The sequence below is a fragment of the Gymnoscopelus braueri genome (genome assembly GCF_963280865.1).
Source record: "Gymnoscopelus braueri genome assembly, chromosome: 11".
NCBI classification, from domain to species: domain Eukaryota; kingdom Metazoa; phylum Chordata; class Actinopteri; order Myctophiformes; family Myctophidae; genus Gymnoscopelus; species Gymnoscopelus braueri.
Genome location: NC_137613.1, coordinates 25,995,403 through 26,009,096, shown reverse-complemented (window position 1 = coordinate 26,009,096; position 13,694 = coordinate 25,995,403). Strand labels below are relative to the sequence as shown.

Here is a 13,694-nt window from a genome sequence, read left to right as displayed (position 1 = left end):
TCTGTACACCAGTTTGATTGCCCTTGTGTATGAAATGTGGCGCACAAATTAATTTGCATTGCCTAAAACACAGTTCAGAGTAATAAACCATGAAGCAGTAATCCGACTAAAACAAAGGGATTAAAATCATCTACTCGACACATTTCAGTGTGTGAACCGATTACAGGCATTACAGATTACAGAACATTAGTATAAACAGCTAGAGGTTGTGGCAGTCTGTTGTGATATGCTTAATCCAATATACTCCATGGAAATTAGCCTATCTACAAGCTCACAACGTGTCGCAATGCGACACGTTGTCAGCTTGTAGATAGGCTATTTCCTTTTCAGTGGACTACAATGGACTATAAATCCGGCTTTACTCACTGCCCCAGACTGGGATGCTCTTGCTCTCCAGTTTGGTGACTATAGAGCCCATGGTCATGGTGACAGGAATGGCATCGAAGTAAGTGGAGTGCGGTGCCAGGGTGAGGATGGGAGCTTCGGAGGGAAGCGCCCGTTCCCCTTTCACCGTGATCCAGTGGAACCCTCCACAGAACCACAGCGCCCGCATGATCACCCTCAGAGACAGGTCCATCAACCTGACGGAGGAAAACACACACATGGTTCGAGAGTGAGTGATGTGCGTGTACGTGTGTGTGTGTGTGAGAAAGAGTATGTTGCCAATAACAGCAACGACCATTTACTAAAGGTATAACACAAGTACTAGTAGTGAACTGCGCAGCAGCAGTCTCAGTCATTCATTGATTGTCAGTGGCAGCGCATGTGTGCACATCAAATCAAACACTCCACAACACAATGTTTGAATAACAACAAAATATAGATGAATAAATGTGGCAAAATACAACAAAATCCCCAGATCACGAGAATCTTGAAAAAAATGTCCAGCAAGCAGAAATGCCTCACTTGCAGAAATTGTCTGCAATAACTCACTGCAGACAAATTCAAAATGTAGGCTCTCTCTGCTATCATGCAAGAAAGCAGAGAGAAGCTGCGACCTCACCAATCCAACCAACAGAACATTATCTTTTTCTGTAAACATCCATGTTCTGTTTGTTTGTCAACAATACCTAATCCAAATGGGAAGGTTATTCCAGCAGCTAGAATCGTGACTAGCATTGGACAATAGCTATTGTGGGGTGGGGCTTAGCGATTGGTCAATTCCCATCAGGGTCACCACAGTGGATCATCCGTTTCTATACGTTTCTGTTTTCTGCATAGTCCTCAGTCACTACAGCCACCTAGAAACCATCTCACAGGTCAGCGCGCATTGAATTCACTGAATTCTTAATGACAGGGAAGCTTGCTTCAATTCAGACAATCCAGACATGAGTGCACAGATACATACAGCTTTAGTCAGACAGCTATAGATAAAATTGCAATTTTAAGGATATTTCTTTTCAAATGTTTTTGCCACAACAAATGTATCACGCTGTGTGTAGGGTTGGGATCCTTTTAACGAATTTAACGATTCTGGTTCCTTAACGATTCCCTCTTAACGGTCCGATTGACCAATTCCTTAACGGTTCCCTTTCACGATTCCTATAGGGGGTTCCAAATTGACCCTTACAGGTCTGTAACTCTGAGAGTGTAGAACGTTTGAGAACGACTGGTATTGTAATTGTATAGCAGACGTGAGGGTCCACATACCAGCTCTGACAGTGTGAGAAAACCTGTTCCGTAAATGGTTCCAAATGTGATGGAACCGATTCCGGTTCCTCAATGTTGGATCCGGTTCCTCCGGTTCCGGATCCCAACCCTAGCTGTGAGAGTGCATATTACAAGGCAATACAGTATGTTCACGTTTAATATACATGATTTAATATTTTGCACTTATCTATCAAAATATTTATGTTTATTTGTATTTATTAGCTTTGTTGCTTGCAACTAAAAACTAAACAAAACTAAAAAACATTTGTTTTGGACAATATATCGGTCAAAACATTGGTAATCAGTGGTCTAGGATGTATTGTATAGTATCAGCATTGGACAAAAAAGTCTGGCATGGGTCGGGCTCTAACTGGTTCAGGACAGGTTCATATCTTTCCATCAAACGTCACTTTCAGGGACAAGGTCTGGAAGATTGTTTAATCACGACTTCTTACGGTCGGACCCTCCCTCCAAATTAAGAAGACTATAGTTAAACAGGCTGACCCCTCTCATATCCTTTATTCAGAATGTGAATGGCTCCGGTAGTCACGTTACAGGGTTCCAATTAAATACAGAACAATATGCTGTACCTGAATAGGTATAAAAGCACTTTCATGCCTTTAACAGTGAATCTGCTGAACAAGGAGGGTGTTTGTATTTTTCTATGTATTTGAATGTGCATGAATGCACTTATGTTTTACTTAACAGACAAAGTTAAGCACTTTGTTACTGTACTACAACTGTATGTATTTTTATGTGGCGGCCAGTATGAAGATAAATTACCCTAAAGGACAAAAAATTAAATCAAATCAATCATAATTATTTTCATTTGCTCGCTGTTTAGCCCTATGCTCTTCGTTGTACGACAAATAGCTAAAATTGCTGATCTACAACCTCACAACACATTGTGAGCTTGTACTGTAGATCTGCTATTTTTGCTATTAATAAAAAAACTAAAAAAAAACTATGCTTGAACATTTTAGAAAATATTTGCCTAAAATGTCATGCCCAAAACAGCACAGCCAGGGTTAATGTGGTTCAAACCTACAGCTCTTTGCTGTTGCGCTTTCCCAGCTCGTCTCTGCTGTACCCTTTTGTTTGACTACACAGACAGCCATTCAAACAGGCACAGATTAGAGCTTCTTTATTCTGTTTCAAGTTAAGGGACCATGTCGGTGGTGTGGAATGTTAACCCATTGACTGCAACTCACAGTATACTTGACTTTAATGATGGGCATTTTCCAAAGCATACAGAGAAAGCCATTGGATTCCATTCATTTCAGTACAATATGAAAATCGACTTGCAGAGACTTGAAAACTTGCTTGAAATGGGTAAACCAACACACTACATTTAGTTACCCACTTAACCCTATACTATTCTACTTCACTGACCGCCGTCCCACAGGGATGTGTACTTGCCCCCCTCCTGCACTGCGAAATTCCCCATTTCGCCTATTGCCAGTATAGGCGACGCTCCGGTTCAAGTGGTTAAAGTGGGGATTGATTCGGAAAAGTGTAGCCGAAAACAGCCTCTGGAGGGAAGACTGATTTCCGAACATGAATATGAAAATACATTTAATCCAACTATAAAATAAACAAAACTCTGTCAATCCGTCCTCATCCATTTTTCTCCTCAGTGGATTGACCAATCTATCTGAAGGTGCACACAGGCATTGACCATTGGCATCCGCAGGGATTGAGGAAGTAGATTTTTCACTTATGCTGTTTAATTAGTATTTTTGCCATGCATGGGACCTGTAGTGTCTGTGCTGCTTTTCTTTGTGATTTTATATATTGGCAGGATCTGCTTTGTTTGCTAAATCTAAATCAATGAGATTATTTTGGATTATCAATTTCTAATCAACGGAGCAATAGAGCAAGAGATGCTGCCAATATTTGGACTTCCATCACAGCAAGGTAACTACACAACTGAAACATCTACCCGAGCGTGAATGTGCTCTAAGAATGAAAGGAAGTGTTCTACGCCTGGCATGTGCCATTGACGCACCAGGGAGGAAAAATGGAGCCGGAAGTCCAATGGAATGCATTGAAGTCAATTAGACCCCAGTGGACAAGCAAGATTGTGACCTCTGTCAGATAATCTGTTCAGGAAAATAAAAGACATATCACACATTATTTTCTGATCTCTTGTTTTTCGATGTACACACTAAATAATTGTATTGGGGTATCTAAAGAGCACAAGCTAAGGTTTCTGGCTGGGCAGTATGGGCTTTCATTGAGAGAATTGGTTGACAGGCTGTCAATAATCGACAGTCTTGCAATAACAGCCCATACTTACTGCACAGTCAAAAACATACTCTGTGTTCTTTAGATACCTGAAATTATAGTGTGTGCACATAGAAAAACAGGAAACAATGTGTGAAATGTCTTCTTTTATTTTACCGAACAGATTATTTTACAAAAGGTCAATAATTCAAACATAGCACTTATGCATTGCCCATCCATTGCATCACACGTTCAGCTCCAATTTTCCTCCCAGTGTGATGAATCTGCCAGGTGGGAATTGTCAGACCAAGAAAGTGAAGAAAAGCAAATACCATTTGCTTCTTTACATGGCCTTACAGGTGCTTCTTTACATGGCCTTACTGGTGTCCCTATTCTGGGCATCATAGGTGAAAATGTAATTTCCAAGTCGAATTCAAAACAAAAAAAGTATTCCGAATGTTCACAATTTTCCTAGATAGCAGACGTGTTGCGAGTTGTAGATGAGCTATTTTTGCTATTCATTGTACGACAAAGTATATAGGGCTTTAGTGGTTAAAGTGCTCGCAAAAACATTCAATAGAACGGGCCAACATTGCTTCAGCCAAACTTCCACAGGCATTAACCATAAAGCTGTATGCCCACCATACCTCCTCCACCATGACTGTGGCTCCACAGCGAACTCTTGGCGTCCCAGGGCAGCTGTGAAGGCGAAGGGCCAGGCCAGCAGCATGAGGAAGGCTGACAGGAACAACCGCACAGGGAACACCGTCACTGACATCAGTCCTATCTGTAAAGGGAGAGAGGAGAGATGCCTTACATTTTTGGAATTCCAGCGCAGAATATAGCCCTGTACATTCATGTCCAAAATGCCTAGAGATTTACGTCATTAGGACAGTCAAAGACCATGATTTGCTGGTCCCTACTGAACGATTTCAAAGGGAAAACATATCCGATTATAGGATGAGCAGGAGGTAGGCAGCAAACTGAAGTCCTATATTCAGGAAGGAACAAACAGTCATATATCACTGACAGGGACAGACACATGGCTGGTCATGCTTTCCTCGTGGCTTCCTGAGTAGGCCTGGTGTTTGAGCACATACAGCAAGCCTACATATACCTCATACACATTCAACGCATACAGCAAGCCTACATATACCTCATACACATTCAACACAATCACATACAGTAAGCCTACAGACCTAATTCACATTTAATACGTACAGTAAGCCTACAGACCTAATTCACATTCAACACATATAGCAAGCCTACAGGCCTCATAATCGCAACCCACTGCTAGACAGGATCTGGTTAAACCTCTGCTTGTGTGCAGTAGGCCAAGAGGCTAAACAATTATGGGTGACCTTATTGATGTGAAAAGGGTTGAATGCAGACAGACGCATCTAATACATTGATTATCTTTATTGAATCAATGTCAACATTTCTTTTTTTTTCAATGTGTCTTCCAACAACATACAGGAACAAAGCCATTCAGTAAAACAAATCTCTCCAACTCTACAGTATATTGTTTTCCAAATGTTCCAATACACAACCATTGCATTATTTAGTTACAGAGAGCACAAGAAAGCAGAAACTGTGGCAACCGTGTTTCACATGATGAGTTCCTTTGGCAGCGACCTCATGTTTCACATGAGGAGTTCCTTTTGCAGCGATGTCACTCACAGCAAACTTACACTGATTTACAGCTACTGCCGTATCAGCCCTTGGGCTATCATCAGCCCCTAGGGCTGATATCAATAATCACACAGCCTGTTATCATTCTCCTCCCCCCTGACCGGGGGCAAATAATGGCTGTGTGTATGTGTAATAAAAAACCTTAATATAACATGGAGGTTAACTGTTGCATTATTGGATGAAGGACGTTTAGAAGAAACTATGGCTGCAATGATTCTTGTCTTAGTGATGATTCTTTCGATTACCTTTTCGACTAATCAAATAATTGAGGCTAAAATGTATATAAATCGTTTTGATTTATTATAAATATCAACCCAAAACTATTCTAAATGTTTTTTATAATTGACTAAATCGATTAGTCTTAAGGCCCTCATTAAGGACTTTCATGAACGGACCTGTTAGACAAAGTATTTTAAATTGTTAAACTGTGCTGTTTTACATTTTTTGCCTAATAAAATATTCAATCAATCAAAAAGTCTGTGTGAGAATGCCCGACTTGCAGCTGCAAGCAGTACAGAGGCCTTGAGTAGGGTTTAACCTGAAGGTGTATTTATTCACCATTGAACATACAAAAAGGACAAGAGCATCACAGGTAGCTCTTCTCCCTGCACACAGACTCCATACAATACATAAATAAACATACAATAAATACATAAACCCACATATTATATTAAAAAAACAAAATCTTAATGAACTACACAAGTAATGATTCCTTCTCAGTACAACCTAAATATTATTAGCAATGATCAAAAACGCATTACAACCCCCCCTCTGCCATCCTGGCTATGGTCCAGCCCAATTATACAGCCCAATTATAAAACAGGTACTGAAAACAGGTACTAATAACACATTCACTGCCAGGGGCTTTCTAATGCTGGCAGGTAGCTGCTGCCAGCATTTTTAAGCATTATGACTAATTTTTCAAGAACCACAGAATATTTATCTACAGTATGATCGATCCCCTGATGGTTGCTAATCACGGAGGAAATCACTGTGCTTCGTGGGAAAAAAATGGCATCGTGACCTCCCGTTCTCTTGTTATACCCAGTTGAAAATAGCATGTTTCGCCAAAAATAAATTAAAAAAAAGTACACAGGAGCCGAGATACAGGATTTTAAAGTAATAAGTTAACCAAGTGCAACCAGGAAGTGAATGGAGCAGTAAATCTTTGGATCACGTTAACTTGGGTTCTGGACTTTTTTTTTGATTGATATGTCAATGGCAGTGAATGTGTTAAGCATTCAATCAAACTTAACCATAACACTTCACATACTATTGCACTTCTCTATATATTACACTTACTCTTAAAGTGCCAACTGTAAAGTGTCAATATGCAAATAATCAATTACAATGTGCAAACATGGGTAACAGAGGACCTCTCTGTTACAGTCTGATTAACTACTTAAAAAGGGACAGTTCACAGTTAATTTGATGACCAGCAGCGGTTCCGGTAAGAGACACAAAGAGTCTCCTTTGTATCTCCTACCGGAACCGCTGCCTACCGGTTCGCTGGTCATCAAATTATTGGCTTAGGAATGCCACAAAAGCAAAACAATATCCATGAATTCAAGTCTCCATGGGGTGACTAATCGATAGAAAAGAAATATTTTTTGGGGTGAACTATCCCTTTAAGCCCTATTTATTACTTCGTTGTACAACTGTGTCGCAGAAAAATAGCAGATCTGCAAGCTCATGCTATTTTCTGTATTTTGGAAAGATTTTTGGAAACATGCCCCAGCCCTATTGGGACTTCACGGTATTGCTATATGTTTTTTAAAGAAATTTGGATTTAACTTTCACAGTGAAACACCGGTCACAGAAAAGCCTAGAATAATTTGTACCATATCGTGATAAGATGTCAGCTGACTGACCTGTCATGCCTTTTCTCTTACTGTGTAATGAGGAAGATATGCTCTGTGTGTGTGTGTGTGTGTGTGTGTGTGTGTGTGTGTGTGTGTGTGTGTGTGTGTGTGTGTGTGTGTGTGTGTGTGTGTGTGGCGCGCTGCCCTACTAACCGGGTCACAAAGTCACGGCTGGCAGTGTGATTTCTGACTCAGTGTGACATCTAAAACCCTCTCTTCACCTCCATCCATCTTCCCTGTCCCTCACTCCATCGTCATCACTGTCATCTCCACACAACACTCATCTTTCCATCCCCGTTTTATTGCTCTCCACCTCCATCCTCCTCCACACTCTCCACTCTCCCTCTCTGCCTTACAGTAATCTCCATTCCCAAAGGAATAGCTCCATTCCTCCCCCAGTCATCCATACATCTCTGTCCATCCCTCCACCCATCCCTGGCAGTCCCACAGTCTATTCCTTCATCTGTTACAGCCGGACCGATGCCACATTTTTTTAGTCTGAAACCACCCATATTTACACTGATATATTGTAAAAAAAAAAAAAAAAGCAATTCTATTTGACAACTTTTAGCAAACAAAACAATTTTCATAAACAAACATTTACACATTTGTGTATTGTATATTAAACCTCAATATATATAAATAACATTTATATATAAAATACTAAATGCACACAAACTGAACTTTATTTTATTTATCCAAGACAGCCCTATTTTTAAAAAAAAGTTATCTACAAGCTCACAACGTCATCATGACACATCTATTTTAGTAACTTTTTGAAAATATTTTTTGAAAATATTGATTTTTTTTGCCCAAAATAGGGATGAAAATGGTTAAATTGAGACACATCGGCTGCATAATTGTCTATACCGATCAGTCAAATAAGATAACATGAGATCAGATAAGATAAGATCTTTATTGACCTTTATTGATCCCCCAAGGGAAATAATGGCTGATATATTGGCCAAACATGTTCTCCAACATGGAGAGTTTTGTAGGTGTTTGTAAAACGTGTTATCTGTATCGTTTAAAAAAAAGAATTGTGTTGTCCTTTTTGTAATACTTTTAACATCTTCCTGCCTAGGGATGGTAGATGCAAATTATCTATATAGCCAACTCTGGCCTAGCACTTCTGTTGTGCATGCATCGCCCCTGTAAATAAACAAATAAAAAGAAACGCATATATTGGTCGGGCTCTACTTCCCTACACCCACCAATCCCTCAGTTCCAGAGTGCATTTGTTAAGCAGTTTGCTCATCTATCACGTCCCTCCCTCAATCTCTCTCCCGCTCTACTTTACAATAATGTGCCCTCTGTCACCACTCAGGGGAATCCATCCATCCATCCCCCCATCTCTCTCCCTCCTTCACTCCCATCCTCTCTTTATGCCCCTCCTTTCTCTTTCTCAGAGCGCAGGTGCAGGCTGTAGGGCCAGATTAATAAATAAAACAGTAATGGGGGTGATTTATGACGCTCTAACACCTCTCTACCCCCCATTCCAAACACAGGATGCTACACAGGACTTAACAACTCTATCTGGAAGGACGATCCACTGATATTTTTGTTAGAAGGGGGCGTAATGAGAGGAGGTGTAGTCCCTGCTCTAGGCCATTGGTTCTCAAAGTGGGGTCCGGGGACCTCCAGGGGTCCCCAGCTAAATTAATTAATATAGCATCACAATCGTTTTAACCACTTTACCCATATTTTATACTTTGGCTATTTTTGAAAAATCCCTGGCACAAAATGTTTTTTAGATGGGGGTTCCACAGCCAAATACATATCATTTTGGGGGTCCTTGAGATGAAAAAGTTTGAGAACCACTGCTCTAGGCCACAAGTTTTCCAAGTGGGGGCTGCCAGGGGGTCTATTGGAAAAAGAAAACATTTTCAAACTATTTTGAAAAGAGCAAAAATTACCAATCTGCAAGCTCACAACGCACTGCAATATGACACGTAATAGGCTTGTAGATTGTCTATTTTTGCTATTTTTGTTTTGTTTTTTTGCATTAGGGGTGACCACAGCCAGAGGCTAATGTCTATTTGGGGTCCTTGGCATGGGAAACTTTGGGAACCCCTGACCCACGCAGCCATTGAAATGTCTCATGTTTTTTTTTAAAGCTTCTGTGAAAGAATGAGCTGTTGGGTTTGTGGTTTGTACCACTGCGACACACATGGTCAGGTCAGGTCAGATTCACTGGCTCAGGTTAAACCCATAGAGACACGGCACTTGTGGGAAGGGAGAGACACACCCTGCTCACTGTATGTAGAAAGGTGTAAATGGAGTTCAGTGTTTCCTGTAGATGGTGAGAGAAAATTCAAGGTCTCCGAGGAAGCAGATTCCTGTTGTATGCAAAATAATCAGGAGACTCTAGGGAGCCACTATGGGCCTATTGTGACCTGACATGGTCTCAATCATTTCAATGCCGCCAGTAGCTATTAAAGCTACAACCTATGAGTTTTATGTACATTGTCTCCCTTTACCGAAAGAGAAATTGCCACAATGTCTAAGTCACTACAATAACGATGGTGTCGGTGGCACATCTAGTGTCCAATCCAATGTGCCATCTGCTTCAAATAACTTTACGGACATTGGCAACAAGTATCTGTCCTACCCGACACCAGGGTCCACATTTATCAGTTTCTAAATAAAGTAATTGAAAAAGCTGTATTTCAAGTTCTTAACATTAAACAATGGCCTTGTTATCTTCCAGTGAGGTTTTTGACCACGCCACAGCACCGAGACTGCTATTGTTAAAGCTGTCATTGACATCCACTTAAATACAGACAGTGGCAACATTTCTGTCTTAGCATTACTAGATCTCAGTGCTGCATTTGACACAGTCGACCACAATATATTAGCAGACAGACTGAAAAACTGGGTGGGACTTTCTGGCACAGTACTAAAAGCATTTGAATCATATTTAATTTTCTTCAATTAAACAAAGACAAAACAGATGTAATAGATTTTGGAGGCCAAGGAAGACAGATTAAAAGTCAGCGCCCAGCTCCAATCGGTAATGTTAAAAACCTCTAGCCAAGTCAAAAACCTTGGTGTAGTCATGCACTCAAACCTGAATTTAAACAGCCACATTCACACAATCACAAAGTCAGCCTACTATCACCTCAAAAATATAGCACGGGTTAAAGGACTTTTGTCTCTCTAGAAAAACTTGTCCATGCATTCATCTTCAGTAGACTTGACTACTGTAACAGTGTCTCCCTAAAACATCTATCAGACGACTGCAGTTAATTCACAACGCTGCTGCTCGACTCCTTACTAATACCAAGAAAGTGGAGCATAACATATCACTCCAGTTCTTAAATCCTTACACTGGCTCCCTGTGTGTCAAATAATCTATTTCAAAATACTACTGTTGGACTATAAAGCTTTGAATGGTTTAGGGCCAAAATACATTTCTGATCTTGTGCGATATCATGAACCATCCAGATCTCTAGGGTTATATGGGAAGGGTCTGCTTTCTGTCCCTAAAACCAAAAATAAACATGGACAAGCAGCATTTTTATGCACCACAAACTCCCAGAAAACTGCAGGTCTACTGCCACTCTTATTTCTTTTAAAACACAGGCCTTTTAGAAGACCTTTCTGTTTGCCGCTGCCATTGATTGAGTTACTTTTCTTCTTTCTTTCTCTTCAGCACTGTAATTGTATCCGTTATTTTTACTTATTTTGTTTTATGCAACCTAATGTCATTGTATAATTGCGTTTCCCTTGCTTGATGTTCTGTGTAAAGCACAAATAAAATTGCCTTGCCTTGCCATTAGTGGAAGAGTAGGGAGGCCACTTCCAACCACATATGTGCTAGTTATATTGTGAGCACATACTCTACCATACCGATTGGTTAAAATAATGTTTTATTCATGAAAGTTCAGGTCTGAGGCTTTAAGGCATAACCCACGCTTCATAAAGCAATGCATTTCTCTAGCTCTACAGTCGATATTTCATACGATGAACACTCTTGACTACACACCCACGTCTACACAAAGAGCATCATCTGACATATACAACTATCTACACAACAAGTGAACACACACACACACACACACCTCAATCTCATTTGATTGCACACTCGTAACTACACACCTGCACGTCTATAAAAAGGAAGAGCATACGATGCTATCATCTGACATATAAGTATCTATTCTACACAAGTAAACATTTACACACGCATGCGTATGCAAGGCATGCGCGGGCGTGTGCACACGAAACGGAGCTCGCTCTGGAGTAGAGTGGCTCTAGGCACACCACACACACACACACACACACACACACACACACACACACACACACACACACACACACACACACACACACACACACACACACACACACACACACACACACACACACACACACACACACACACACACACACACACACACACACACACACACAGTGGGGTTGGTATCTCACCCAGCAGTAGACAGATGGAGGGCAAGACAGAGGTGGAAGCCAGATGGAGAGTATCCCTATAGGGTGGCATGGTGCCTACTAGCAACATAGGTGCCATCTTAGTAGAGGAGGGGTGGCAATTAGTCTTTGTGCTCATAACAAGAGCCAAGCCGGGGTCACAGGGTGCACAATACTTGCTACTTTCCCAGAATAGTACGATAACACTATCAATACCAATATTTACACACACACATGCACACACCTTTCTAAATTTGGTCAAGGTCAGAAATCCCCCCTGCGAGCAGTCAGCTCAGTGCACCACACCTCCATCTCCACACACACTAAAATCCTCAATGTTAGTTTAACCATTTCTAACTCTGGGTGTACAAATGTATGGGTTAAAATAAAAACCGTTAGTAGCATATATAAGGGTATAAAGATGTATACAGAAAATGCTGGGACAATAATATAGCACCCGGGACGTATAGGATATACAGTATGCAATATCTACATGCAAAGTACGGTATGTACAGAAAAAATAATAAGCTATGTATAATAATAAGCTACCCACCTACCCCCCCCCCCCTATTTCTTTTTCTTCTCTTGTAAATTTGTTTTCACTCTTCATACCAGTAACCTGTAAGCTGATTGTATGACATTCTGTATAGTAGTGTGTATATATGTCTGTCCTTATATGTCATCATGATTTGTGTGCATGGGGATCTCATCTTAAACTAGAAAAAGTGCTCCTCGGAGCACAGGTCTCCGCCAGGTCAGGTACGTTATTGTGGTCTCCTGGTGGCGCTATAATAGGCCAATGTGAAAAGGGTGCCATTTATTCTTAGGTCTTTCACGGCAATCAGACACTGCATTCATGATTTGAGGCATTTTGTTCCAAAAATGTGTTTTGCTAAATTAGACCTGCTGGTGGCGCTATAACAGGCCAATGTGAAAAGGGTGGCATTTCTTCCTCGGCCTAGTGGGAATGTGCGTGTGAAAATTCATGGAAATCGCCAGCTGCGTGCATAGTTTGAGGCTTTTTGTTCAAAACGGACCAATCCTGCAAACTTTGGAAGCCAACCATAGGCAATGAGGATGGAATATGGGAAATTGAACAGATCCGGGTTGATCACATGACTATAGAGATACTGTGTACCGATTTGCATGACGTTTGGATAAAATCTGTAGGAGTAATGTAAAAAAAAGGGTTTTGCACAAATCGGCCTCCTGGTGGCGCTATAACAGGCCCATGTGAAAAAATTGGGGCAGAGGTTCTGAATTGGCATCCAGGGAGTGTGTGTGCACAGTTTCGGAGCGACCGGGCCAACGGTGCCAGAGATTAGCTGCTAACACACAGACAGGACACACGGACGGACGGACGGACGGACGGACAGGGGCGAAAACATACTCTCTCGCCATGCCTTTCGACCTGGCGGAGACAACAAGCTCAGTGCTTAATGAGTCTCCCAGTTTAGTAGACCTTGTATTGTGAATTTGTACTTCCATGTACTGATGTTCTCATGTCTTACTAAATAAAGTGCATCAATCAATCATGTGTGCTCTGTTGTGGGCGAGAATTATTTACAGGTTGAAGAAATATGACCTGGCAGCTAGGTCCTTGTTCATGGCTCCGATAGCCTGAGGGAAGAAACTCTTTCTCAAGGACACTTCGACAGGAAGCCAGGGAGAGCCAGGGATCGAACTGGAAACCCTCCGGTAGAGCGATCAATACTTTGGTTTGGCCGATATATTGGCTATTATTTTGACTCTTTGGACAATATCTGTGTCTGCAATTATGCATGTGTCCTGATTTTTTACCTTGTACCTACAGTACAAGTGCGCGTAGATCTAGAA

The 13,694-nt window shown here is 41.1% G+C and overlaps 1 protein-coding gene across 1 annotated transcript in view; it reads right to left on the bottom strand.

Moving 5' to 3' along the window:
* Nucleotides 1-13,694, bottom strand: part of lpcat1 (lysophosphatidylcholine acyltransferase 1) — a 35,687-nt gene that overhangs the window by 10,797 nt on the left and 11,196 nt on the right. The window contains exons 2-3 of the mRNA XM_080442608.1: nt 4,524-4,663; nt 367-581 (exon numbers count right to left, since the gene is read on the bottom strand). Of these exons, the coding sequence (XP_080298734.1) occupies nt 367-581; nt 4,524-4,663 (355 nt within the window). The remainder of the gene's footprint in view (nt 1-366; nt 582-4,523; nt 4,664-13,694) is intronic.